The following is a 27,214-nucleotide window of genomic DNA, read 5'->3' as shown; positions in this document are numbered from 1 at the left end:
AGTTTGTTTTCTTCTTGGCAAAACTGGCCTTTTGGACAAAGAACTGCCCCTGCCTCGGTCACTGACAAAATACATGTTGTCTGGATTGGACAAGCAGGATACAAGTAAAATTAATAAATTTTAAAAAATCAATAAAAAGTAAAAATACAAGTAAAAGTAATACCTTGCCAAGACAGGGTAATATTGTTTTGAAAATTTTCCTAACTTTGAAAATGGTTTGCTAATTACTCTAGTCCTTAGCCAATGTTGGTTGCTCCAACACTGAAAATGACACTTTGGGTGATTGCCCAGGTAGCCAGTTGTCTCTGTCCTTTCTTACACCTTTTGGAAGTTGCTTGATTGCACTTCCTATTTACTCAAGTAATATTTTTTCCCTTCTCAGGCCTTCAATGGGGTTGAAGACTAGATAGTCACAATTACTTTTCTATCATGACTTAGCCAAGTTATTACTAATATAAGACTTAGACTTCTTAGAATAGGTTAACTATTGAAACATAGCATATGTTTCTTGATATTGTTTATGCTGGTTGTAATTCTAATTTTTATACTTGATATCTTTTCTTATTGTATATAGTTTTGTATTGGGTTTGGAGCTCTCATTTAGACAAAAGGGAGAGGTGCTGTGGGAGCTCCTTCGGCCAATAGCCTTTAAGATACCAGCCCACCTGCGTGTGGTCTCATGCAGCATAAATGCAGATGTAAAGTGTGCATGGGCCTCTTGGCTGCTGGATTTGGTTTCAGTTCCCAGCACATGCAGAGGACTGCAGACGCTACCCTTTCTGTGAGTTCACCCCTTATTAAATAAATCTTTGTTATATTCTATTCTGGGCTGGTGTAGGACCTTTTATTATAAATTGCAACAATAAAATAAAGACCTTTACACCAATTTCCATAGCATAAAACACAAATAATCTAAAAGTGGGATAAGTATAAAGGTCCCTCAGTAGAAAACAATGGTACCTGTCATACTCTCAAATGACATAGAATTCAAGAAACTGTTGCACGTGGCACATGAGTGAAACTGCAAAATCTGATGCTCAGAAAAATATGAGGCAAAAAAATGCACATGATTTTCTTTCATTGGAACAAATGGCAAGAATAGGCTATACCAATTTTGGAGAACAAAGACATCTGGGGTCATGGAAATTATCTTGAATTTATTCATATTAGAGATAATTAAGTTATTAAACTGTAAACAAGTTTTAGTCTATACAAATTATATGCAATAAAACACTGGCATGCAATGCTTTAGGTTTTCGTCCACTGGAATCTATCAGATTTTGAAAGGTTCTGCGTTCAGGTGTGGAGGAATAGGTGTGCACGTATGGTGTGCCTCCAAAATTTCTGTATTCTAAAATTCTTGAAGCCAGAACTACTCACCTCAGTCACTTGATTCTCAAGGCAATTCATGAGGCAGGCAGAACTTGCAATACATCTTCTACATTTCCAACAATGAAGAGTACCTGCTTGCTCGTCACTGGTTTGTTTGGCTGTTGATTCTTTGCTTCTTTTCATCTGTGAGAACATTAATGATTTTTAGAATGGCAAGCTGCATCAGATATCTCTAAATTATTAAAGCAACAGTTACATAGAGAATGAAAAAACATTGGTTACTGTGGTGCTAGAGACCGCTGCTCCCCACCCTGTGTCCTGACCCCAAATCAGTGTCTGAGTGCTCTTTGCCACACACAGCCGGCTACAGGATTTAACAGCAGGATCAAACCGATGCACAAACTTTCAACACCCCCCAACACTAATAAAGGTGTTTTGGTTGGCACCCAAAACACTTAAAAATCTGGTCCTGGCTCTAAGCCAGAATTCTTTACATCTTCCATAGATAAATACCTTTCCTAGGCCACTTGAGTGGGTGGACATGCCTATTCCTCCAGTCTAGGTACAGCATGATTTCCTCTCATTGCCCATCGTGAGTGAAGTTGTAGCATTCTGTAAGTCCCAAATTGAGGCAGGAGAGTTCAGTGCACCTGAATCTGGAGCTAGTTTCTCCGGAATTGCAATAGCAACACTGACGGACACTCCTCTGTGAAAAACACCCTAGTGAAGCTTTTGGGATGACTTCAACAGCAGGTTTTGTGAGATGAAACAGGTACCTATGTACTAGTTAGCATGTCTTAAGTAAAGAGCACTTTATTAAAAAATGTCTGACATAGAAAATTCATTTAATTTTGATTATAATGCATTATGTAATGATTACCAGCTTGTTTTCTAGGATGCTTTATGTCTCCCACTAATGATTTTTTTTTAAAGCTAAAGCTCAAGAGAAAAATCTAAGTCATTACAGTGTTTTTAAGAATCTTGAGTGGAATGCTCAGTGGATAGATGCTTCCAATGCTAAAGACCTATTTGATGCAGGATATCCACATGATAGAAAGAGAATAACCCCTGCAAGTTGTTCTCTGACCTCCATAAAAGCACTGTGGCAGGTGAATCCTCCCTTTACACACATAAAATAAGTAAATAAATAAATAAATATGACTTTTTCAAAAAAGAATCATGGCAAATAATTATAAACATTCATTGTTCATTTTGATTTTCATTTTTGTAGGGTTGTTTTGTAGCTTTTTATTTGTTTATTTTTGTTTTTGAAAAAGAGACAAACATAAAATTGGATGGGTAAGGGTGTGGAGAGGATCTGGGAGAAACTGGGATGAAGAAAGCATAATCAAAATATATTGCATATTTTTTTCAATAAAAAACTGGCCTTTGGGCAAGAACTGCCCGTGCATGCAACTGACAAGATGCATGTTGTCTGGACTGGAGAAGCAGGATACAAGTAAAAAGACTGCCAAACCTTGCCAAGACAGGGTAAGACGGTTCTGAAAAAATCTCCTGCCTATGAAAATGGTCTGTCAGTTACGCTAGGCCTTAGCTAAAGTTGGTTGCTCCAACATTGCAAATGAGACTTTGGGTGATTGCTCAGGTATCCAGTTGTGTTTGTCATCTGGAAGATGACATTTTCCACATTTTGGAAGCTACTTGATTGCACTTCCTGTTTACTCTAGGAATATTATCTCCCTTCTCAGGCCTTTGATGGGGTTGGAGATTAGATAGTCATAGTTACCTTCCTCTTACGATCTAGACGATCATTTCTAATTAAAAAAAAAATTAGAGTCCTTAGAATAAAATGATTATTAAAACATCTAGCATATGCTCTTTGCTTCATATTGTTTATGCTGGTTGTAATTCTAATTTTTATACTTGATATCTGTTCTTATTGTATATAGTTTTGTATTGGGTTTGGAACACTCTTATTTAGACATAAAGGGGATTTATGAACAACTTCCTTCAGCCCATGTTCTTTAGGAGGCTGGATCAGGTTGGGGGTATGACTTTAGGTACCAAAAAGCTGCAGTTCTGCCTCACTTGGTCTCTTTTTCCTGCGAGCCATACATGGATATCAGACTCCATTCCTATTTCCTCGCTGTGATCCATGAGTTCCCTTTTAATACTCTATTTGGAGTTATCTTGGGATTATTTGACTTGTGTTCTCCACATTTGATGTGTTCTCTATCATCATAAATTTAACATTGTGGGATTATATTATATAACTGGGTTACACAATTCTAGGGTATGGACTTTGAAGATGATCATGTCACAAAGTTAAAAGGTGGGATACAACTCTCTTGACAGCTATTATTTGTCAATAGCTCTTTGGTTAGAAGTTCTTGTCTGCCCCTCCTCTCTGTGAATCTATATTTTGCAATTCAAGTTTTAATTTAAAATTATCTTTAATCTAAAAAAATTGTGAAAAGTATAAAGTCAAAATAATAGTCACCATATTGTTACCAATTAACTCTTGATACATTTGTGTAATTCTCTCTTACTGCTCTCCTTACTTTGGCTACACATTTTTTGAATACAAATGTTTGCACAGTTTCCGAGAAACTGTGCCTTTCTAGCTTCTAATCTCTTCCTGTTATAACGTTTTCTTCCCCTTGGCATCTGTGAGCCAGCAGTTCTCATCTTTTACAGATGAGTTCAATTTTAATTGTAGGATGGACTCTCGGGACATTCAATTCCTCTTCCTCTGTCTTCTGTACACATCTTCAAGGGAGCAACCAAGTGCTATCATTCTTATTTCTGTTTTTCTTATCGAGTTGCTAAAAAGCATATTCTTCTCATTCCACAGCCAACAATTAAATGTAGTATCTGAACCTCAAAATTCACAGCAAATATCTATTGAAATCAGACAAACAATATACAGACGAGAGCTCTTCACACACCTTTTTATCTTTTAATGGAATCAAGATGATCTGTTTAAAAATAATATAAACACATGGATCTGAAAGTGTCAAAAATTGTAAAAGCCTATATTGGTTTGTTATCTTTTCACTAATTATTTGAGAATTTTATACAATGTGTTTCAATATTTACCTTCCTCCCCAGTCCTCCCAGATCTGTTTTCCCTTCCCTATTGTCTTATTTTTTCCATCAACTCCAATTTGTGCTGTCCATACACTTGTGAATGTGTGGCCTTCCACTGGAGCTTGGCAGACCTACCAGGGACTCCTCTTTAAAGGAAACTGACCCTCTCTCTTAGCAGCTTTCAGTGGCCAATAGTTCCTTAGGGAGGGGAGAACTTCATGCCCACCCAGCTTTCCAGGCTGGGATTTTGTCTGGTTTAGACCTGCACTAGTCTTGTGACTGCTACCACAACTGCTGTGGAGTCTAGGTGCAATAGCCTTGCTGTGTCTGGAAAGCACTATTTCCTTGTCATCCACCAGCCTAACACTTACATCTTTCTCTCCCTTCTTCTGTGATGATCCCTGGGGAGGAAGAGTGTGATATGAATGCCCCATTTAGAGCTGAGCATCCTATGGTCCCTAATCCTTCTCAATTTGATTATTTTTGGTCTGTATCTTTACCACCTTCTGCTGAAGAAAGCAAGCATCTCTGATAAGGGTTGATTTACTCCTCTGGGTTGCCATGCCACATTGCTCCTTAAACTTCTTTTTCCACTGTTAATTATTAATTATGTTTGACCAATCAGTGGGAAGACCTAAACTGAAGTCTTTCAGCTATGGACAAAGAAGCATAGTAGAAAGATGTACAGCTGTGTTTATACTTACCTGAACTTGAAAGGGGAAGCAACAGATGGTTATCTACTAGCAATCTATTTATCAAAGTGAGATGGCTTCTGGCCAGTAACTTACGTTAAAAAACGAAAGGCTGAAACGTTAAAACCCAACTTATTAACAAAGTGGGTAGTCTTTGAACAGACTTGAATAACTTATGTGTTGGATACACTTCAAATCCATCTCCAACTCAACGCCTGAGATGCTAGTATGGGCTTAAGCAAGTCAGCGAACTATGTAAATAACTTATCTAAACATTTGGGTAGCAGTCCACACGACCTAATGGTTTTCTCAATAGTGAGTACTCATACTCATACACACATTGGTACTTGTTTACTTCACTACCTGTCGTTACACTGCTATAATGTTTGACACTTCTTGAATGCACTTTACATTTGTGAAACATTATTTCACTTAGTTACAACTCTCACATACTGAATATGTCAGTGGTATAATACTGAAAAATCCCAGTCATGAAAATTACCATCCACCTCAGTAATAATACTATATAGTTACAGGGCAACAGTAAAGGCAATAAAGTCAAAGTGATGGGTCCAAGTTTTCTAGACTTGTTTTAACTTGGAGATCAAATTTTGTCCCATGTAACAAGTATGGAAATGTCTGTATCTAAACACATGTAACCTGTGATACATTTTAATAAGCATGTTTCGCTATAGGGAAGCTGTATAATAGTTCTCCACTGAAACACATGGCTTTTCTTCAAGAGTCTGATCAGCTTTCAATAGAATGCAGACAGGCTTTGTTAAGTTCTTCCTTCCTTTTTCATAAAAATATTTAGGAATAAAGATATTTGTGGTTTCAGATATTTATGGTTTTATGCATTTCTAACTGCACACCCGTGGCAGTGAAGAATAAAAGGACTATCAGCCCGTGGCTCCATTTACCACTATTGCCTTTGTGTCTCAGTGATAACGCAATGGTGAAAAGGGCAAACCACACCTCAACATTACCTGGCTTCTTACATGGGTCTTAGCAACACATTTTGAGAACTGATACTTAACGCAAAGCACAGAACCCCCAAATATTACCTACGCAAATTTCATTGCCCAATTATATCCTTTAAAATGTTTAAGGAGGACAAATAAGCCCCTATGAAAAACATTAATAATAGCGTAGGCTGTAATTATCTGTAGCACTGAGCACTGCAATTACAAGTCCTATGAAGAAGTTGAAGTCTTTGTCTACCTTTGACTATTAATATTCTATATGGCAAAATATCAACATTGGCACAGGTATAATTTCATATGAAGGAATTTGGAATTTCCTTCTCATCAATACAGTTCTGTAAGAATAACATTAAAGCCAAGCGAGGTAAAATGGCATGAATATGAAAAGCGGGACGCACAGCAACTTAGAAAACAGTATGGCTAAGTGACTTACTTAGTTCAGAACTCTACAGAAGAATACCACATTTTTTTTTTTTGCTGTTGAGTTTTTGAGGGTTTTCTTTGCTTTGCTGTGATGTTCATGCTAGTTTTGAACTTCTGAACTCAAGTCTCCACCCTTATCCTCCACTGTAGACAAGACTCCAGATATACAAAACCATGGCTAATCAATTTTTGTTTTTAAACTGCTTAATATATTTATTTTTGCTTACAAGCATGATGATATACTTATAGGCATTATTCTGTAGGCTATTCAACCACCTAAAGGTTAAATGGAAAGTCTCTATGAAATGAGAAGAAATATTCCCTCTGTAGATATTAAGAAGTATTATTTCTTTTTTTGATGTTCATGAAATCTCACTATATGGATGCATGAACTTAACTGGTAGCCCACAACTGCATTGCAATGTGGGCTTCTGAACCAGTGGCTGTTTACTGGACAGAACATCATACACAGTAACTCTGTTGGGAATGGGTCTACAGATAAGGTCATTTTGTAAAACGAATAGAATATCAGCACACCCTACTGCTCTTGAACCCTGGTGTCTGTTTTGATCACAGAATTGCAATACATAGCGCCTCAATCTAAGTAACCACAGCCACGAATTAACAAAACCAAAACTGGTGATCTGTGCTATATTACATAGATGTACATGAATTGGCTTCCAAAGTTATAATTATAAATGGGTTTTTGAACCACAAAAGTTATTCTCTACTGTACAGAGCCTAAGGTACCTTCTCAGTTATGTCTAGCTTTTGGAATCGATGGCTCCTACTTAGGTCAATAAATAGCTTAGCACATGTGTTATTTAGTATGCGCTGGCTTGATACCTAAGCTCCCTTTACATTGGCTTCACTAAGTCAAAGATATCAAGTACTTCATCTGCACTTCAGGAGGACGAACTGGGTTATTTCCATTTCACCGGCTTTACAATTCTACGCACAGGAGCTGTGGTGACTAAAGCCTCTAATTTATGAACTCTAAAACCATCTAAATCCTGAATCACAGAGACCTTAATCTTCTTCAGTAATTGTTGAGGTTAAACATGTCTGGGTTTGAAACCGACAAAGGCAATCTTAAGGTATTCCACAGTAATAGTTTCTTAGAAAGTACCCCAGTTGAAGAAACACCAAACCAAACCCAATCTACCATATTCCATTAGAGTTACTTCTACTCCCCAGCTATCTCTCTGGAACCCCTCAAGGCATTATACAATTCACACCTAACCTTAATGATGTGGTGCTTTGGATATGAAATGTTCCTGATCGGCTCATGTGTTGAACATTTGGTACCCAGCTGGTGGTGGTGTTTGGGAAGGTTGTGGAACCTTTAAGGGGTGACCACTTGATGAAGTAGGCCACTGGGGATAGGCCTTCAGGCCTTAAAGCATGACCCTATTTTCTCTTCTCCTTCTGCTTTATGGATGTGGATGCAATGGGATCAGCTAGCCTCCTGCTCTTGCTTCCATATGCTCCCTGCCTTCTGCTGTGCTTTTCATGGTATGATAGACTGCACCTCTCTGGAACTGTACACCAAAATAAACCTTATTTCCTTCAAGTTGATTTTGTTGGGGTGCTTGTCATAGCAACAAGAAATGAAGCTAAGACAATGAGAGAATATTATATGAATCTGACACTTGTAACTACCATGAATTTCTTACTCTGTCCAATATGGTCTTAAACTACATACTTCAACTGACACTGAATACCACTCCTTAATTCTAGCAGATCACCCCAGCTGCAGCCCAGGCACTCCAGGCACTGCAGCCCCCTCCTCTCTTTCAAACCAGGCGATCCCTTTAGGGATTATGAAATATCACTGAAGAAATGAAAACATTGCAAGTTTCACACGCTGGTTAGTTTTATCCATTTCCCCTGCTGCTACACCTTGGCAAAAGAATTGGATCTGAATGAAGAGTGAAATTACTCGGTGACTATGAACCACATACTCACATTTCACAGACTACGTTTTATGTGGAAGCAAGGTATACAAATTAGAGGGAAAATTAATCAAGTCTGAAATATGTCTTTGAAACTCATGTGTGTAAACTTGTATTTGTGTGCACTCCAGCTATACCTCATGCACTTACGTGTCTACTATCTCTCCAAACAGTAGCACCAACCGAGGACCTAGTCTTTCATACATGAGCCTGTGAGGGATGTCCCACCCAATATATAACGTTACTATAGGATAATCTCACAAGTTTTGTTTTGAGGGCTACATTTTAATGCAGTCAATGCTATTTATTGATGATAGCTAATGGCCTGTTACAACTTTTTAAAATTTCAGAAGAATTTATCTTGACAGCTATTAAGTTTAGAGTCACATAAACAGGAAGACAATAACTGTGTCATATGGAAAAATACCTTTGTATTCTGAAATTCCTTTTCTGTAAATGAACAAAAATTCCATGCCTAAAACTCTACGATGAAATGCTACACTGTAGTAGAAAGGGCTGTTTGTTTGTTCACGGCATAATCACACAGAAACTGTATTATTTAAATTGCTGCTTGGCCTATTAGCTCTAGCTTCTTGTTGGCTAGGTCTTAGATCCTAAACTAACCCATCTCCACTAATCTGTGTATCACCATGAGGCTTACCGGGTAAAGTTCCAGAGTCTGTCTCTGGCAGGACTATATGGCTTTTCTCTGACTCCACCTTCTTTCTCCCAGCATTCAGTTTAGCTTTCCCCGCCTAGCTCTGACCTGCCCTGTTCTACTATAGACTCAAAGCCTATATATTCATTAACCAATAAAAGCAACATGTAGACATAAGGACCTCCCACACCACAATGCTAGGCAAAATTCTTGTACAGTTTCAGATGTTTTTAATTGAAATACTGTCCTTCTAATAAATTCAGGGTTTTTCTTGTTCCCAGTATTTAAATATTTTCATTTAGGAAGTATTGCCTTTGACTTAAAGGTGGTCAAAGAAATGTAAAGCAAAGGATACACTTGTTAAATGAGCGAATATGAGATATAAACACTGGAGTAATGAAAAACAATAAAATCTAGAACAAAACAAAATGAAAATGTTGTAAGAAGTTATTTTGAAAACTCAGAATTTTAGGCTCATTTTCTGAAAGTGTTGAAGAAAGCCCACTGATACCAGAGTATTTATACTTCTGTTCAAAATACTATGCCTCCAAAAAGAGCCAAGTTTGCTTCTTGGATATTGGATTTACACTGCAATAAAACCTGAGTTTTATTCCATATTGTAACTGGCATTACACACACACACTTGGGAGGCAGAAGCAGGTGGATCTCTGAGTTTGAAGCCAACCTGGTTTACAGAGTAAGTTCCAGAACAGCCATAACTAGACAGAGAAACTCTGTCTTAAAGTAAGAAAACAAAAAAAGCCAGGCAGTGGTGGCACACACCTTTAATCCCAGCACTTAAGAGGCAGAGGCTGGTAGATCTCTATGAGTTCATGGCCAGTCTGGTCTACAAGAGCTAGTTCCAGAGAAACTATAGAGAAACCCTGTCTCAAAAAACCAAAAAAGAAAAAAACAACAAAATAAAGAAAAAGAAAACAAGCAAACAAAACACAAAAAGAAATTCGGTGTTATTTCCTGGGGAAAAATGAATTTTATTTTTTCACTAAAACTTTCTTATATAATATAGTTTGACCATGGTCTCTTCCCCTTCCCAACTCCTTCTACATCTTCCTCACCTCCCAACCCAACATGCATGTTGTTTTCCCCTATCTCAAAAAAAAAAAAAAAAAGAATCCAAACAACAAAAACATCAACGAAATAAAACAACAAAAACAAGACAAAAACACACAAAATATCACAGGAATCCAGTTTTGTGTTGCCATGGAGCCTGAGAAAACTGATTTCCCCTTTTCTAACAGGTTTGTGCAAATAGAATCCTCTTAGGATGGACTTGGTGTTCATTTCCCCTTCTCAGTGCTGGGACTTAGTCTGGTTTGAACATGTGTAGGTCTTGAGTGTGCTGACACAGTCTCTATGAGCTCATTATGTCTATACAAATCATGTCGTGTCTGGAAGGTGATGTTTCTTTCACCTACCATCTCTGGTTCTTACAGATCACTGGGCCTTTAAGGGAGGGGTTTAATACAAACATCTCATTTAGAACTCAGTGTCCCACTGTCTCTCACTCTTTGCACAGTGTCCAGTTGTGGATCTCTATGTCAATTCCCATCTGCTGAAAGATGCCCCTCTGAGGAAGGGTAAGTGATACAATGATCTACATAACAATTCTTACTCAAGTTAGAATGGCTGTGATCAAGAAACAAAAGACAGTCCATGCAGGCAATGACTGAGAGAAAGAAGAATACTATTGCGAACTGAGAGTGAAAACTGGTACATCCACTATGGAAATTGGTATGGAGGTTCATCAAAAAGCTGAATATGGATAATTTTAAGCTATGCTTTTAAGCCACAAGTAATTATCCATTCAATACATATTTCCTCAGCAACTATTGCCTTGTCAAGGCATACAAAGAATATTAAAGATGTGTACTCTGACAGCATACAAGGATAATACAGGTTTAAGCTATTGAGTATGAGATAGTAGACAAACAATTTAAAGGCTCTAACAGGAAAATAACCAAATGTAGACCTAAGTGTGAAATAAAATGTTTTCTCTCAACGTGTGTGTGTGTGTGTGTGTGTGTGTGTGATTTCTTAGAGAGATAAGGGCTAAAGCGTATTTACTCTATATTACATATACCAAAATGATAGGAAGAATGGTTTTTGCCAAAAGTTAATAGTTATTTGAAATTTGCCACTCTTACATTCAATGAATATATTATCTTCCATGGGTCCGGGAGATTCTGATGAGAAGGCAGGAGTACAGTTAAGCATTGCTCCTGCTTTAGCATTCCTTTTCTCAGAACAAAGAAAATAGCTGTAAGGAAACTTTTTTGAATAAACAGAACAAAAGATTTTTTTTTATTTTTGAAGATATTTCTAGATAATGTAGTCTGTGGTAATTTGAATGTAACTGGCTCCTATAAACTCATTGGAAGTGGCACTATTAGGAGGTGTAGTCTTGTTGGAGGAATTATGTCACTGTGGGGTGGGCTCTGAGGTCTCCTCTGCTTAAGATACCACCGAGTGCCTCAGACAAATTCCTGTTGCCCATGAGTCAAGACATAAGAACTCTTGGCTCCTTCTCGAGCACCATGGCTGCCTGCACGCTGCCTTGCTTCCCACCATAATAATAATGGACTGAATCTCTGAAATGTAAGTTAGCCACCACAATGAAATATTTCCCTTTATAAAAATTGCTGTGGCCATGGTATCTCTTTACTGAGACAGAGTCTTCTTTTCAAAAGTAGATGAGCCCTGAGCATGTGTTATCTATTAATTCCACCATCTTTCCACAAGAGAGTTGAAAGAACTACTATTGCTCACTCTGCTTTTCCCTAACCTTTAGCTTTGAGCAGATTGTCTGTTCCCTAGGCTGCTGGTCAGTGCTCACATCACCGAGCCACCAGCTTCCACACTAACGTATACTATTGTACTCCCCAAAAAGGAGCATAAGCATGTGTGTAGTACCTTGCAATACAACAAGATTTCTGATACACAACCAACACTAAACGTTGCCAAGCTGAAGGCAACTAGAGTTATTGTTTCCTTTTGGATCAGTGAAAGGGGAGGTAAACTTATCAGATACTATCTCATTTGAACTTATGCATAAGCCAAACTGATATCTGTCTGGCGTCACTTGAACTAGCTGTGTTTGCATACCTATACCATCCATTTATGTACACAAAATTTTTCCATAAATATACTAGATTGGAATAGGGCCACACTACAAAACAAATCTCAATGCAATCAGCTTTTTAAAGGTCATATATTCAGATACAGTCATGTTCTAAGATAACAGGAATTAGATCTTCCACAGAGACCAATTTGGTCTTAAGCCCAATCCTCACATGCCTCCTGGGGCTATGTCAACAGAGACCAGTTTGACCATAGAATCCAATCCTCATGGGGCTACAAAAAAGAAGGATTCAGCACCATTCATGAAAAACCCTTTAAAAGAGTAAATAAACCTAAGCCAACTTAAGCATTGCACATATATGACAACTACTTTTCATACCATCTGAGGAACAGAGAGATGTGCTAAATGTCACCATAACCCAAATCCAGAATGTAGGATATTCTGTAAGAAAAAAGATGTTGGATATTCTTTTCCTCAAAAATAGATTTTTTTTTTAAAGAAAGAGAAACTTGAGGTGTAAGATACCTATTAGTGAAAGGATATAGACAGGAAGAAAATATTTTTTTATAGTTGTTGCGTAGCCCCATGAATAGAGTTATCAATAGGATATTGTGTGAATGCACATCTACGCAGTATATGTTCTATGACCTACATGTCATATATATGTAACATTTATTATGTGCATAGTCATTATCATATGATTTTGGATTCCATGAATATATAATTATATTTCAACTTGTAATACACATATTAAAACAATCAAGTGACAGAAAAATGTGAATGCAAGACAGATAGACACACAGAGAAGGGGATAAAGAGAGCTATCAAACTCAGAGTCTATATTTTGAGTCTTTCATTCAACTCTAAAAATAGGTATTTTTCACAACTGGAGAATATCATACATAAACTATGTAGTGGATGACAATAAAAACTGCTAATCTTGTTGGGCACAACATACAACACTGTCAGTCTGATCTTTAAGGATCTTAGAATGGAGGTAAATATTCAAGTATTTTCAGAAGAAAGTAAATAATGTAGAAACAAATTATATATAATGAAAAAAGAAACTATTAAAGATGGTGGATTTATACAGAACTCATTTTTATGTGTAATTTAAATTTTATACAAGAGATTTAAAAACAAACTTGATACACAGAATATTCAGATGATATATTTCTTAACTTCTAGGCCAACACAAACTCCCTTATAATCCTTGTTGATCTGTTGATTACTTTCGCACCCGAATCTACTGTTCCAATGAGAATGTTGCCCTCCATTGTCTGGGCTTTAATTAGGAGTCTCAGCATAATCTTTACCCAAAGCTTCATCTTTTGTAGACATGGACACTAAAATTTAAGTTCCTAAACAACCCCACTGCCTTATCAAAGTAGATTTTTATGTCATATATCTATGTTCCCTATTTCCTCCCTCCTACACCGTGTTCTTCTTGGCTCCCAGGCTATCTCCTCCCTTACTGTAAATTAACTAGTCATCTTCATGGTACATATCAAATGTCTAGAATGATGGTCATTGTTTGTAGTTTAATCTTTCACATCATCATATCCAGAAGCTTTCACTTCTGTTAGCCTCTGCAAGAAAACCTAATTCCAATCATAAGCCAAGCCACTCAGAACTATAACCATCATTCTTAGGGTCTGGTGTGAGAATGTCAGTAAAGGGCTTTTAAGCACCCTGAAGGGAAAGGACAGAGAAGAGAGAAAGGATCAAGGCGGACAGAGGTTAGAGCTTCCTCATTTCAAAAAGGTACAGTGGAGTAAATGGCTCTCTTTGGCCAGATCAAAGAAGAACTTTCGGCCCATGCATGCCATGAACAAGCAAATGTGCATGCTCACAAGGTCATAAATTCAGGTTGCAGTCATCAAAGCTTTGTTTTATGAAATCTGAAGCAATTTAATTCTCCACACTGAACTTGGCATCCCTCTTTAAGATGCAAAATGCATCTTTTGCTCCTCCAGACACTTTCCAGTTCTCTGCTGATGAGGTAGGAGCTGCCCCTGGTTGGCAGCCACCTGCTCTGTAGCTCAGCAATTTAGCCTTCCTTCACTTCTTCCCTTCTACCCGCTCCCTTCTGCTGCAACCCCTGGATCCTCAGAAGCCTCTACTCAAGAGTTCTGTCACAGGCTTCAAGTCTCATCTTTCTGTTAGGGATGGATCTTCCTAGACTCATGTATCACCTTCTCTTATTTTCTTAAATGTCATTCCTGGTTTTCTTTCTAAATGCTGATCACACTGCTAACTACGTCTTCCGTGTTTGCCTTTTCTGATGAAAGGCAAATTCCCCAGTAGTTTCACCCTTTGGTATTTGAAGGAAATTGATTCCAGTGCCCCTAGCAGGTACCAAACACTCACTCACCTAAAATGCTATCACAGTTTATATAATCTACACACCTACTCTTGTGTATGATAAATAATCTATAGGTTACTTATAATATTGGAACCATGCCAATGTTATATGAATATTCGTGAAACTATATAGCTTAATGAATAATGACAAGAAAAGTTTGGAGCAGTTCAAAATAGACACGTTTTCCCCTAACACTTTGGATGAATCTAAAACTATGAAACTCGGTGAACCTGAGGGCTGACTGTCCTATAGGACAGTTTAGTGCTGGACAGTATAATTAATGAATGAATCACAAAGCAAGCTCACACGGGACAAAAACAAAGCCATCCTGTCCTTAGACGGCTTAAAGTACTTTATTACTACCATTTATTGGCATCACCAGAACAAAGTCAGCAAATATCACCAAATAAGCTGATCTCATTTGTCCCATAAAGAACTACAGAGAATGACTTTTTTAGAGACACCATTAAAATACAAAGTCTGAGTTTCATGACATTCTGTGTTCTTATGACTACATGCTACTGAATATATTAAAATTATTTACAATTCCATTAAATTATCATCAGAAAATACAAATTATTTTATTCTTCAATTTGCAATGGCAGAAAGTGGTATGTCTTCCATCTGTTTTAAACTAAAACCTCAAAGATCAAACAGGAAGAGGCTAGTATTACTTTTAAAAAGTAGCTATTTTTTTTAGTGTAGTACTGTACTTATTATAATAATGTCATGATCTGTTCTTATGAGAGGGAAGGAGGGAGGGAAGACTGTGGGTAAGAGCATGTAGTGCTCTTATAAATCAGACTGACTTATTTTTAAAAAAATATTTTTCAAAGTAATTTTTTTATTTCTTAAAACAATATCCAAATGTCTTCCTTACAAAAGCAATGGAGAAGGTAAATGGTCTGCTTTTTGTGGAGCTCGGGGAAGACTGGGCACCACTGTCTTGCAGCACAGTATTTAAGAAGCCATTCTCAATCAAGTTATGGAATTAATGTCATATCACAATTCTTTTTTTCTTTGTCCTGCAGTATTTCTGAGGTTCGTCTATTCTGTTCGTCTATTCTGTTCGTCTATTTCTTTGCCTTTTTTAAGTTCAGTCAGAGAGACATCAGCCCAGACTTGGTATCACACAAATCAGTTTGAAGAAATCACAATCCCTTTTCCTACTCACCTGCCTAGCTCTTTGGCCTGCCTACAAGGTGCCCAATATACAAAACAGTTAGACTGTTTTCACTGTATCTCACAGGTCATCGTGAGCTGGTTCTCCACTTTCTTATGCACTGGAGACATCCTGACCCTTTTGCTTGCCTATCCATTTGACAGAGAAGAACTGATATAATTTAAAACAAAAATAAAAAAAAACAAATTACAATCACCAGAGCTCTTTGTGTACTGGGTCTCCAAACATTCTGTTACCCACCACAAGCCCCACTGCTACCTGGTTGCTTCCTGGAACTTCCTGGGAGCACAGGAGATAAACAATAATGGAGCCGTTCCCACAGTACAGAGCAGTAGCTGAGAGGCCAAGGCTACTAGTCCAGTTTCCAGATTGGAAGAGGTCCCATGCAAAGAGAACTTCACAACAGGGGCAGAATGGAGCCTCTGGGCCTGTATTTATCAGCACGCCATACCATGCAGCAGGAGCTAACATAAGGAAATCTCTCCCAATTTACAACTTAATAACCATCTGTTTCAGAAGTTCACTTCCTTCTCACTTTTATGTTTTGGAAGATTTTTTTCCCCCAAACTTATGTTTTGTTAAAAGACTGGTGGGGACTAGCTCAGCGCTTTTTCCATCCTTCCGCCTTCAGCCAAGAATACAGCATTCCTTTAGAACCAGGGTCCTGAACTCTCACAAGATGGCAAATCTGCCAGCTCCTGCTCTTGGCCTCCCATTCGCCACGAGTGTAAGAAATAAAATCCTACTTTTCGTCAATGACCCAGTTTCAGGTATTTTGTTATAGCAACACAAATGGACCAGGGCAGTACATAATGCATACAATATATTTCTAACTATGTCAAGCCTGGAAAAATTAAGAAAGTAAATATCTATATGCTAAGAGGTATTAAATAAAACACAAACACAAGACCGCATTGTCAAGATTGAGCTCCTGTGCCAGGCCCTAAGATATGAAGCATTTTGTCCTTGTATTAGACTGAAAATAAAATATGGAGCTAAACTCAGGCCCTAGGTTATTACAAGAAATTATAGTCTCATTGATGTGAGGTTTAAGCTCCTATATGGAATACATTCTCAACCTAACACTGTTATGGTAAGATATGTGATCTATGCAAACAAATTCAATTCTAATGTTTACAAAAAAAAGTCAGCCTGCTAGAAAGTAACCAGAAGACACTGCAAGAAAATTAATTCTTCTCAAACTATTTGACAATATGTAAATGTACACACACATGGGTACAGAATTTAAACGTGCACATGGGTACAGAATTTAAGCTACAAGTAAGCATTTCTCCTTCTGCACAGCCTTCCAGGAAGGCTTCAACTGCATTCTAACACTGTCATCATCTGAAATTTTTCACTGAAATTATTCAGAGGATTGAACTTGGGGAGTTCACACAGGCCATAAGCATACACTGATCTGCACCCCAAGCCTAACTTCTTTTTCAAGCTGTTCCTTTACATTGTCTTCACGGTTACCAGTTGTTGAATACTGAAGGTAGACCTTAGTCTGACAGGCATGCCAAAAGCTATTCTTCCAAATTCAGCAGATAAAACAGTTCTCAGGTAGGTTTAGTTTCTTGATTTAGCAAAATACGAAAGAAAACGCTTATAAAGGTAACAACACTTTTATACTGATGGCAAAAGGACTCAAAATCATTTTGAATAGCAGTGGGCCTATTCTAGTAAACACTTCCCCTCTATAGGTGGCTATCTCTTTAAATGCTTCAACCACATACATAGCATGTATGCTAACTGCACAGTCACACTGTGAAGATGAGAACCAGAGCCCAGCTCAAATGATCTTGTAGGTATGACTTCATTCTCCAACTATCCTTTTTCCCCCAGACACCTGAGTGGAGGCCGCTAAAGGGAGGAGAATTGCTAAGACTAGTCAAACTGTCCTGTAAAATTTGTGTGGCTTAGCTTGCAAAATTTAGGTAAAAATGTTTAGCATTATGCTCCTTGCTGAAAAGGCAGTATATGACTTTTCAAAGTATTATTATACATGTAGTAGTGTCATAAAATATCAGAGAGCACTATTAAAATGATTACTAATTCTCTGCATTACTCGCCTGGAAGAATTCCTGCCTGATATTTGGGATTTACTAATTAAAAAGCGTTTGGAGACTGCCTTCAGATGTACTCTTAAATGGTCTAGCTAACACTACACAGAAAGTAAGTCTGACTTTTAGATGAAAAACATCATTTTGAAAACACAAATTTAAATGAGAGGACACTTGAGCAACAAAAGAGCTATTGACAAGACAATTTAAAGGCAAAATCCAGAGAACCTGGTTAACTGTTGATAACTGTGGAAAAAGGTAAGAAAACAATAATATATAATATGCATGCAATTTCTGCGGATGTTAGTTTTCACTGAAATGATGCTCCTCCAAAATGTTCAACTATTCATAAGTAGGGTAAACTAGCAACCTGTCTCCATGATACTCCTTTATTAATGTTGAGGATCTCTGCCATGATCATCACCAAGTGTCTCTGGGCTGCCGGGGTACTACGCTTAAACAAAAAAGGGAAAGATTGAACATAGGCAAGAGACAGGTATTTCGCTCCATCTTAAGACTCTTCTGGTGCTTTTCAACAATGGAAACTATTCAGAGTTCTAAGGGCAAATTTCAGGAATACTATTGCAGGAGTCTGAAAGGACCCCACTCAGTTTTTAAAGAAAGAGTTTTAACAGTGAGTAAAAATGTCTTAGGGTTTCTATTGCTGTGATGAAACACCATGATCAAAAGCAGCTCGGGGAGGAAAGGGTTTATTTCATCTTACAACTTCTAGTCCATCATCCAGGGAAGTCAGGGCAGGAACTCCAGGCTGGAACCTGGAGGCAGGAAGTGAAGCGGAGGCCCCGTGGAGGGGTGCTGCTGCCAGGTTTTCTCCTTTTGGCTTGCTCAGTTTTTCTTATTGCATGAGGACCACTAGTCCAGGGCTGGCACCATCCACAATGGGCCGGGCCCTTTTCCTTCGATCATCAACGGAGAAAAAGCACCACAGCCTTGCCCACAGGCCAATCCGGTGGTGGCATTTTCTCAATTGAGTTCCCTCTTTCAAAACGACTCTAGCTTGTGTCAAGTTGACACAAACCCAGCCAGCACAAAGCCTAACCCACAGTCTTTCACCACTACATTTTGCCTGAGGCTGGGAGAGCAACTGGATCATTCAAGGCAAAGTTCTGTCAGGCAAGTTCTAATACTAGCTCCCACAAAGCCTGCTTCGTTTTTGATAGAATCACTTTTCTTCGTGGGTGCCCCAGCTGCCTGGTCTATAAAATGGGATAATAAGTAACCTGCCCACACCAAGCTCCTTTGAAGTTACCTAATAAACGCTCTTATAGGTGCACTTAAAACTATTAGATGCTACAAAAATATTGAGGGTTATCTGGAAAAGCACAAGGTAATAACCACATGTTACTGCTAATTATCAAGCTCATAATAACTTCCCCCCCCCGGGAACCCTGGGCTCCCCAGGGTCCAGATGCACTTCAGAGCTCACTCATCGCCTCAGCCTGGCAGAAAGTCTGCACAGTCCCGACTCAGGGCTGCAACAAAAGCAGCAGGCACGCCAGGACAGAAATGCACCAGACAAAAGAAAGTGGGTCGCTGCGGAGCAGGGCACCGAAGGGGGTGTGCGCCCTCGGCCAGGCGCTTGGAGACCAGCCGGGCACCCTGGACGCGCAGTCCCCGCTCCCACCCGGCGGGCTTATCGCCACGCCCCCGGCGCCGCCGCCCCACCCGGCTCCAGACCCGGACCACGCCGGTGCCCCGGCCAGGCCATCAGGTGCGAAAGTTGAGCCTCTGCTTGTCACCTGAGGCCGGCGGGAGGCGGCGGTGCGTCCAGCCCGGGATCCCCGGGCCGCGCCAGGCCCAGGCCGGCTCTTACCTGCGTCCGCGCCCCGCCCGGCTCCCAGCACCCACGGCGAGGCCGGCTCCAGAGACGGGAAGCGACAGGAGACAAACCCCGCCGAAAGCGCTGGAGCAGCTCCCGCAGCCCGACCCCAGGGCCTGGGATTCGGCGCCCAGCATCCGCCTGAGCGCCCGCTCCGCTTCTCCCACGAGCCGCGCGTGGGCGGCGCCGAGCCTGACCCCGCGTAGACCCGCCGGCCGCGCAGGCCCCGCTCGCACGGCCCACAGGGGCCGTGGGAAAGTTTCCCCCTCTGCTCAGCCCCTTACCCGAGCAACAAAAGTCTGTGCAGTCTCCCGTCTTCACCTAGCGCCTCTGGAGTGCAGACTCTAAGCTTTGTACTGGGTCTGTTCCCAGCTTAAAATCGCCAGACGTCCTGGCCACCCCTCCGCATCCCTGACTCTAAAGGTGGCACCACAACCTGGGTTCAGTTTTCCCTCCTGATGTGTCTCTGTCGCTTACCTTCTGGTGACTGGGGTTCCACCCATGCGCAACCGAGGTTAACCGCTAAAGATACCTGACTCTAGGCAAATTACAGTTGAGAGGTGAGTTGGTGACGAGGTAAATCATGAGTGCTATTCAGGAAGTGAAGGGGCCCTGTGGAGTGAATGTTTACTAGTCAGTCTATAAACTTTTGACTAAGAGCAATTAAAATAGCTGATCAAAAGACTAAGATTCCTAATCTTCAAAGCATGTTTGATAAACTGGTTTTGGGAAAGTAGGAAACCCCCAAATATACCTCGCTTTCACTGATTAACACAAAAGTTTACATTTGCCTGAAGTGTTTTATTTTAGCTTTCGATGATTTCTCTTTCGGAAAGTGAAATAACAAACAACCAAAACAATGCTGGGTCTGGTGCTCACACTTGTGAGCCAGGTACTGGAGGCCAAGAGAGGAGGATTGTCAGGAGTTTAAGACACCCCCCCCCCCCAAATCAAACAGTTGAAGGGCAGCCTGGGCTTCAGCATAATAACAACAACTTAAAAGTGGAAGAGACAACATGGTTAATGACATCACACAAATACAGTTACAGATCAACATATCTACATTTCATGGACACTGAGCAAAACTCCTCGATAAAATACTAGCTAGGGAACTTAGCAAAGGTATTAGTACAGTATGATGTGGTGTGGTCTATCTCACAAATCCAAGGGTGGGATGACATACAAAAGTAATATAGTAAACTAAATAATGAAATAACAACAATGAAACGGTCCTCAGCAGATGAAGGGAAAGCTGGTAGACCGCTAGAGAGTCAAAAGACAGGAAAACAGTAAACTGAACTGTTGATCGGCAATTATTACAGTAGTATTGGGTAGCGAAGGGACCTACAGAGCAGGGGAGACCACCGACTTTAAGGGGGATCAGAGTTTTGTTTGAATTTAGAGGATCCGGTCCAGTGATTTCCCCTCTCCCTCCATTTTTCTGTTGTTCTGAAGGTGTCTATGCGTCCCCTCCTATGGCAGTCAGGTTTGGGGCTCTTCTGTATAGTTATTGATTTGTTGGGGTAAGTGTGAGAACGGTAACCTCCTGTCTTTTTTCATGGCTTCACAGGTATGCAGAGAGCAGCCATATGTGGGGAAAATGTGTGAGAGTTGAGAGAAATAGAAATGGCCTGCTGTGGACAAAAAGCCACAAAAAAGTGAAGACCTGTGACCTACTGCTGGGGACAGAAAGCCATTAACACACACACACACACACACACACACACACACACACTCACACTCTTCAAACTTCGGTTTCTATTCCACCCTTTCTCACATCCTGTAGGCCCAAAACATTTGACAAAATTCCACAACACCTTTTTCATGGTCACACACAATAGATAGGAATTTCCCTGACCTGATAAACGGTGTCTGTGAAACACCCATTGTTCCCACTGTGGCTGCTTAGGAAAGGATGGGCACTGTGAACTGAACTCAGGACCAGGACGAGCGCACCTATTCTCGCCAGTCCTTTTCAGTCCTGCTGAGGTGTAGCTTTTATCCCGGCCAACCAAGAGAGGAATTTTCAAATATGTGAAGCTAACAAATCAGACAGAGAAAAATAATTGTCAGACACAAAATCTGGATAAAGGCCTCAGAATTGGAGGACAACACACAAGCTCTCAGCTTGATAGACAGAAGTTATCCAAACTGAAATGTATTAACTGTGAAACTGTGAATAACATGCATCAAAAGAAGCCCAAATAGCTTCCAGGGAGGGGAAAATAGAACATGTATGAAGATTCAAAAGCCAAAGTGGCATTGAACTTCTGAAAATAAACAATGAGAGGTAAATTCTGTGGGAACTTATTTGCAGTATTGAAACTGATGAGGTGGGAAGCTACAAATTCCTTACCTATACAAGGCCTTCTGTGTTCTTTTCATACCCTCTTCCCCACACTGGAATAAAGCTGTGAGGGTTCTCATAAAAGAACACTGAAGGTCACGTCCCAAACAATTAAGCCTGGCCAAATAGACAGGCCCCCCCTCCACACTTGTTCATACTACAGTCCTGGAATCCTTAACATCCTTTTAATGTCGTGTTTTATAAAACAAAAGGGATTTCAGTCGTGTAACTGAGCCTAGAGACCTGAATAAGGAGGTTATTGTGAGTTGCCCAGCTAGATCCAATCTCAAAACTATTCTCCATGTGAGGTCAGAAGGGCGAGATAATAGGTGACTTCAAAGCCTGAGAGGGACTGACCTTCCACTGGTGGAAGTAGCCTCGTTAAACAAAACAAAGAACAAACAAACAAAACAAAAAACTGAAGGTGAGCATGGACACCTTCTGGAAGGAAAGATGGGTTATCCAGCTGCAGTGACAACACCTTCTTTCAAAGAGCTCTTAGATTAGCCTTGCATTTCATAAACAACCCTGAAAGAAGAAACAAGACCAAGGCCTTGAAGTTCCCTGACTAAGGGATGGAAATCAAGTTAGTTTTCCCATGAAGTCACAGAATAGTCAGAAATGAAGGGTGACAGTTGCCAAGTCAAGCACAGGATGCCCAGTTAAAACAGAACTTTGGAAGAACTGCTTCCTCTGAATTCCCACACTTTCTCCAAGAGGAAAAAGAAGGTTCAAAAAAGGTCTTGGAGTGCTGGGTGGTGGTGGTGCACACCTTGAATTCCAGCACTATGGAGGCAGAGACAGGCTGTTCTCTGTGAGTTCAAGGTCAGCCTGGTCTACAAGAGCCAGTTCCAGGACAGATTCCAAAGCTGCAGAGAAACCTGTCTCAAAACCAAACCAAAACAAAAGATCCTGGAGCTAATGTGACTCAGCAGGCTCAGAAAGATAAAGAAAACTGACAGGGCTCTCCCCAGAAAGAGAGGCACCAACCAGTTGGCTGGGAGAGGAGACCCTAGGGTGGATCTGTTTCCATGCTGGGCCCCTGGGCCCCGAGCTGGAAGGGTGTGACTCTGCTGGGGACAGGTGGTGAAGCAGCTGCCTTCTGGTTACACATGTTCCCGTAAATCCTCACATTTGATGGTTAATGATGATGACTAACCAAACTAGAATCAGCCAGGAGACAAGCCTATATGCATATCTGTGAAGAATTACCTAGATTCGGTCATGAGGAGAGAAGACCCTCCCTGAATGTAAGCAGCAGCACTCCATAGAAGAGGACATTAGCTGCGTGTTTACCCTCTCTGCTGCCTCTAGGGTATGCTGCCAGGACTTCCTAGCCATGATGGGCTCAACACTCCAGTTGCAAACAACTGGTGCTTTTATAACTCAAAATGAATAAATATTATTTTCCCAATGATTGTCATAAAAGAATATCTTAACAGCACATGGTGGTGCATGCCTTTAATCCCAGCACTCACACTTGGGAGGCAGAGACAGGTGGCTCTCTGTGAGTTCGAGGCCAGCCTGGTCTATAAGAGCTAGTTCCAGGACAGGCTCCAAAGTTCACATAGAAACCCTGTCTCAAAAAACCAAGCCAAACCAAAAAGACAACAACAACAAAAAAAAAAAAAAAACTTAACAAATTCACAATAGTCTGATTTTCTAATATTTATGGGAAACACCTTGCTCTTTAGCAAAAGGGCAGAAATGGCTTTATGAATGACTCCTAGACATGGGAGACATGAACATGGTTTAACTATTAGACTATAGAAATTAAATATTTGCCAACCTTACTTCTCACCTCATCTTATGTCTTCTCTCATAGTGCTGGCTGACTGCTTAGGCATTCTAAATTTCATATACAGTATCTTTGTAGAGTCATTCATCACAGTGTCCAGGATGGAGTCTCCCAGGGTCCCATCAAATAGCCAAATCTGAGGAAACTCAAAAACCTTGTGAAAATTGTGCAGAATTTTCCTGTATTCCACATCTATACCTCTGTATATGTAGAAGGAACAGTAGGCTGCGTTCCTGCCACCTGGTTCCCAGCCACCTGGCTAGCTTATGCCCTGAAATAGCACACAAGTTATATTCATTTAAACACTGCCTGGCCCATTAGTTCCAGCCTCTTTTTGGCTAACTCTCATATCTTGATTAACCCATTTCTAATAATCTGTGTAGCACCACGAAGTGGTGGCTTACTGGGAAGATTCTAACCTGATTCCATCTCGGAGAGGAGAGCTGTGGCATCTGCCTCACTTCCCTTTTTCCCAGCTTTCTGTTCTGTCTACTCCACCCACCTATGTTCTAATCTATCAGGCCAAGCAGTTTCTTTATTAATTAACCAATGAAAGCAACACATTGAAAGAAGACCCACCTACATCATATATGCTCTTAATTGTTGTCATACTAGGATTGGACCTAAAACCTCCACATGGTGAGCTGCCTTCTGCCACCGAGCTCCATCTCTGGCTTCCTTCTTCACCATATTATTTTGAGACAGCTCCAATAATTGCTTAGCCGGCTCTTTACCATGCACTATCCCTGTTTCAATCTGCCAAGTAGTTGAGATGACAGGCCTATGCCACCAAACCTGAGGCCAGAGACTTTTTCTAGATTTTATAATTTTTTTATGGGATAGTACGCCCTTGTGAGTCAAGGTTCCCAGGATGTTGGGTCCTCCAAAGATGGAGTTACATCTGATTGGGAGTCACCTGGTGTGACTGGGAGCACAGTTTCTCTGAAGAGCCCTGAGCACTCACAGCTACCGAACCTTCTCTCCAGCCCCAATCCTGTACAGATTTAAAATGCTCTATAGATTTGTTACAGTTCTTAATACAATGTAAATATAATAATGTAAGTAGTTACATTGTTTGCAGACTCTTGACAAGAAAGGAAGCCTTCAGTGTGGACATGGGTTTTTTTGAAAACTATTTTCTGATGTAACTGCAGATTGAATTTCTGGACATGGGATCTTAGTAGCTGATTTTGAAGATGATGAAATTGTGGACGGGAGGGGCAACTATAGTATCTGTTCATTGAATTTTATAACCTCTGTCTTTAGTTAAAATTCCTAATCAAGGCTGGAAAAATACTTTCCTTGTAAACCTAACACTAAGTGCCACAGTCAACATTATTTGGGTCCCCAGCAGGATATTTACTTGGTTTGAAGACAGTAGGCAGTGATGTAGTGGTATTGATGGGTATGAAATATAGATTTTTCCTAAACACAGGAAACACAGATTCCTGCAACAAAAGATAAGAGTAACAAAAGAAAAACCTGTTTGCTTACTGGTTCAGCACATATTTTGAGAGAGAGGCAATTGCAGCTCAAGGTTGTGACCTTAAAGTCCTAAACAGTGTTTCCACAAAAAACAATACATTTTCTGGAGGTGACTAAGGAAAACAGCCCCAGGCTTTGTCAGGTGAGTAATGGACATTATGTTGGTAAATTGTCAGGTGTTGTTTGAGCTGACTGAGAAACTGACACAGGAAGTAGGGTTACCACCACCCCCATTTCAGACCCAAGCATATTTGTCTTAAAGTGTCCTTCAAGACTCTTTGACTTGGGATGGTGTTGGGTCCGGGGGGGGGGGGGGGGGGGGGGGGGGGGGGGGGGGTTGCGCAAAGATGAAAACACCACCGAGTCTAATAAACCAGAAGCAAACTTTATTCCAGAAATGGGATCCTAGGAAAACCAGGAGCAAACTTAAAAATAAATAAATAAATAAATAAATAAATAAATAAATAAATAAAAAACACTGTGGGACACAGAAGCTTATCAGCTAGCTGAGACCACAGCCATAGATGGTGTTTGTTAGGTTGTGGCAAAAGGCCCTTTTTTGATCCCACTTTTTATAGTAGGGGCACCAAGCTTTAGCTCCAAACAAAGAAATTTTTACCATCAAATAGACCCTAAGAAGGGGAGTGAGTGGTGGGGGAGAATTGTCTGTATTCTGTCGATCATGTTTTAAATAAATGCTGATTGGCCAGGCAGGAAGTATAGGTGGGAAAATCAAACAGAAAGTAGAAATGATGCAAGGAAAACAGGAGAATTCTGGGAAGGAGGAAGCTGATTCTTCCCACTACTGCCTAGACCACCGAAGCAGCAGGATGTGATCTGCCCCACTAAAAAAAGGTACTGAGCCACATGGCTAACATAGATTAGAAAAAATGGGTAAATCAAGATGTGAGAGTTAGCCAATGAGAAGCTAAAGCTAATGGGCCAATCAGCTTATAATTTATGGAAACCTATGTGTGATTTTCTTTGGGGCTAAACAGTTGTGGGGTACTGGGTGGGACAAAAACCCCAACAAACAAGTAGATCGTTTGTGTTATAAGTGAGTTTTAACATCAATGGGTAATTAGGCAGCTATTATGAGATATGTTTCAGAGTAGATTATAGCAAAAGTCACTAATTGCAAGAAAACAGATGTCTTTAGCAATTAGTCAGAAAAGGGACTGCTAGTAATACTAGAAGGTTAATAAATTAGAATTAATTGGTTCTTAGGTTGATAACTTAAAAGATAGCAGAAAGTTCTTCACACTATCTCAAGGTAAAACTCAGATACAGACTGCCATACTTTACAACCTCCATTATCAGAGCTCATTAGTTCAATGGTGTTTGTACTTGTCCACTGTCTGTCCTGGTACGTCCAGGCAGTGGATACTGGTGTCCCATGCCTCCCCTTTGGTGTGCCAGTTTCCCATAACAGAGACAGTGTCTAACCCAGAGGTCACATATCTCTGTCTCCTAAAGGTTAACTCATTTCACATCTGTCGTTTATCAAGGATGGCCAGGACACTACTCTCAATTTGCAGGGAGGCGCTCTGGCCTTGTAAATAAAGCAGCCAGTTGTAAAATAAAATGACCTAAGCTGATGGAGGCTTTCCAAGCATCTGAGAAAATAGCTCACTGTGAATGACTGATCCTTGATCTGCTGAGAAAGCTGCTGAGAGTCTCTTCTCATTCTCCTAAACTTATAACTTCATATTTCTTTATTTCTACATTCTTATTTTTGGAATCTACATTTTTATTTTCTTATTCTTGGACTCTTTAGATGGGATGCCAGCTAACTCTAATAGGGAGGAGAGAGCAACAAAGGAACACACAAGTGAAAACATTATGCTCTTGAGACAGCTGAAATACTGATAAGTGTTACTATGTTTTATCCCATGGGGAGAAAACGGGAAGCCAGCAGTGTGCCCCCCCAACC

General features: G+C 40.2%; 1 protein-coding gene across 4 annotated transcripts in view; it reads right to left on the bottom strand.

Annotated features, from left to right (window-relative positions):
- Rnf180 (ring finger protein 180) overlaps nt 1-20,154 on the bottom strand; it is a 150,563-nt gene extending 130,409 nt beyond the window's left edge. The window contains exons 1-2 of one of the 4 annotated variants that reach the window (XM_041663756.1): nt 20,129-20,154; nt 1,381-1,515 (exon numbers count right to left, since the gene is read on the bottom strand). In XM_041663756.1, the coding sequence (XP_041519690.1) occupies nt 1,381-1,515 (135 nt within the window). In that variant the 5' untranslated portion in view covers nt 20,129-20,154. Of the gene's footprint in view, nt 1-1,380; nt 1,516-16,003; nt 16,133-19,645; nt 19,809-19,935; nt 20,092-20,128 lie in introns of those variants that run through there. The other 3 variants (XM_041663754.1, XM_041663753.1, XM_041663755.1) reach the window with 3 other exon arrangements.
- Nucleotides 20,155-27,214: the final 7,060 nt, after the last annotated feature.

This window comes from Microtus oregoni, unplaced genomic scaffold (genome assembly GCF_018167655.1).
Source record: "Microtus oregoni isolate MIOR12 unplaced genomic scaffold, Mior012 000014F_ref0000157, whole genome shotgun sequence".
Lineage (NCBI taxonomy): Eukaryota > Metazoa > Chordata > Mammalia > Rodentia > Cricetidae > Microtus > Microtus oregoni.
This window is presented reverse-complemented; position numbering and strand designations above follow the sequence as displayed.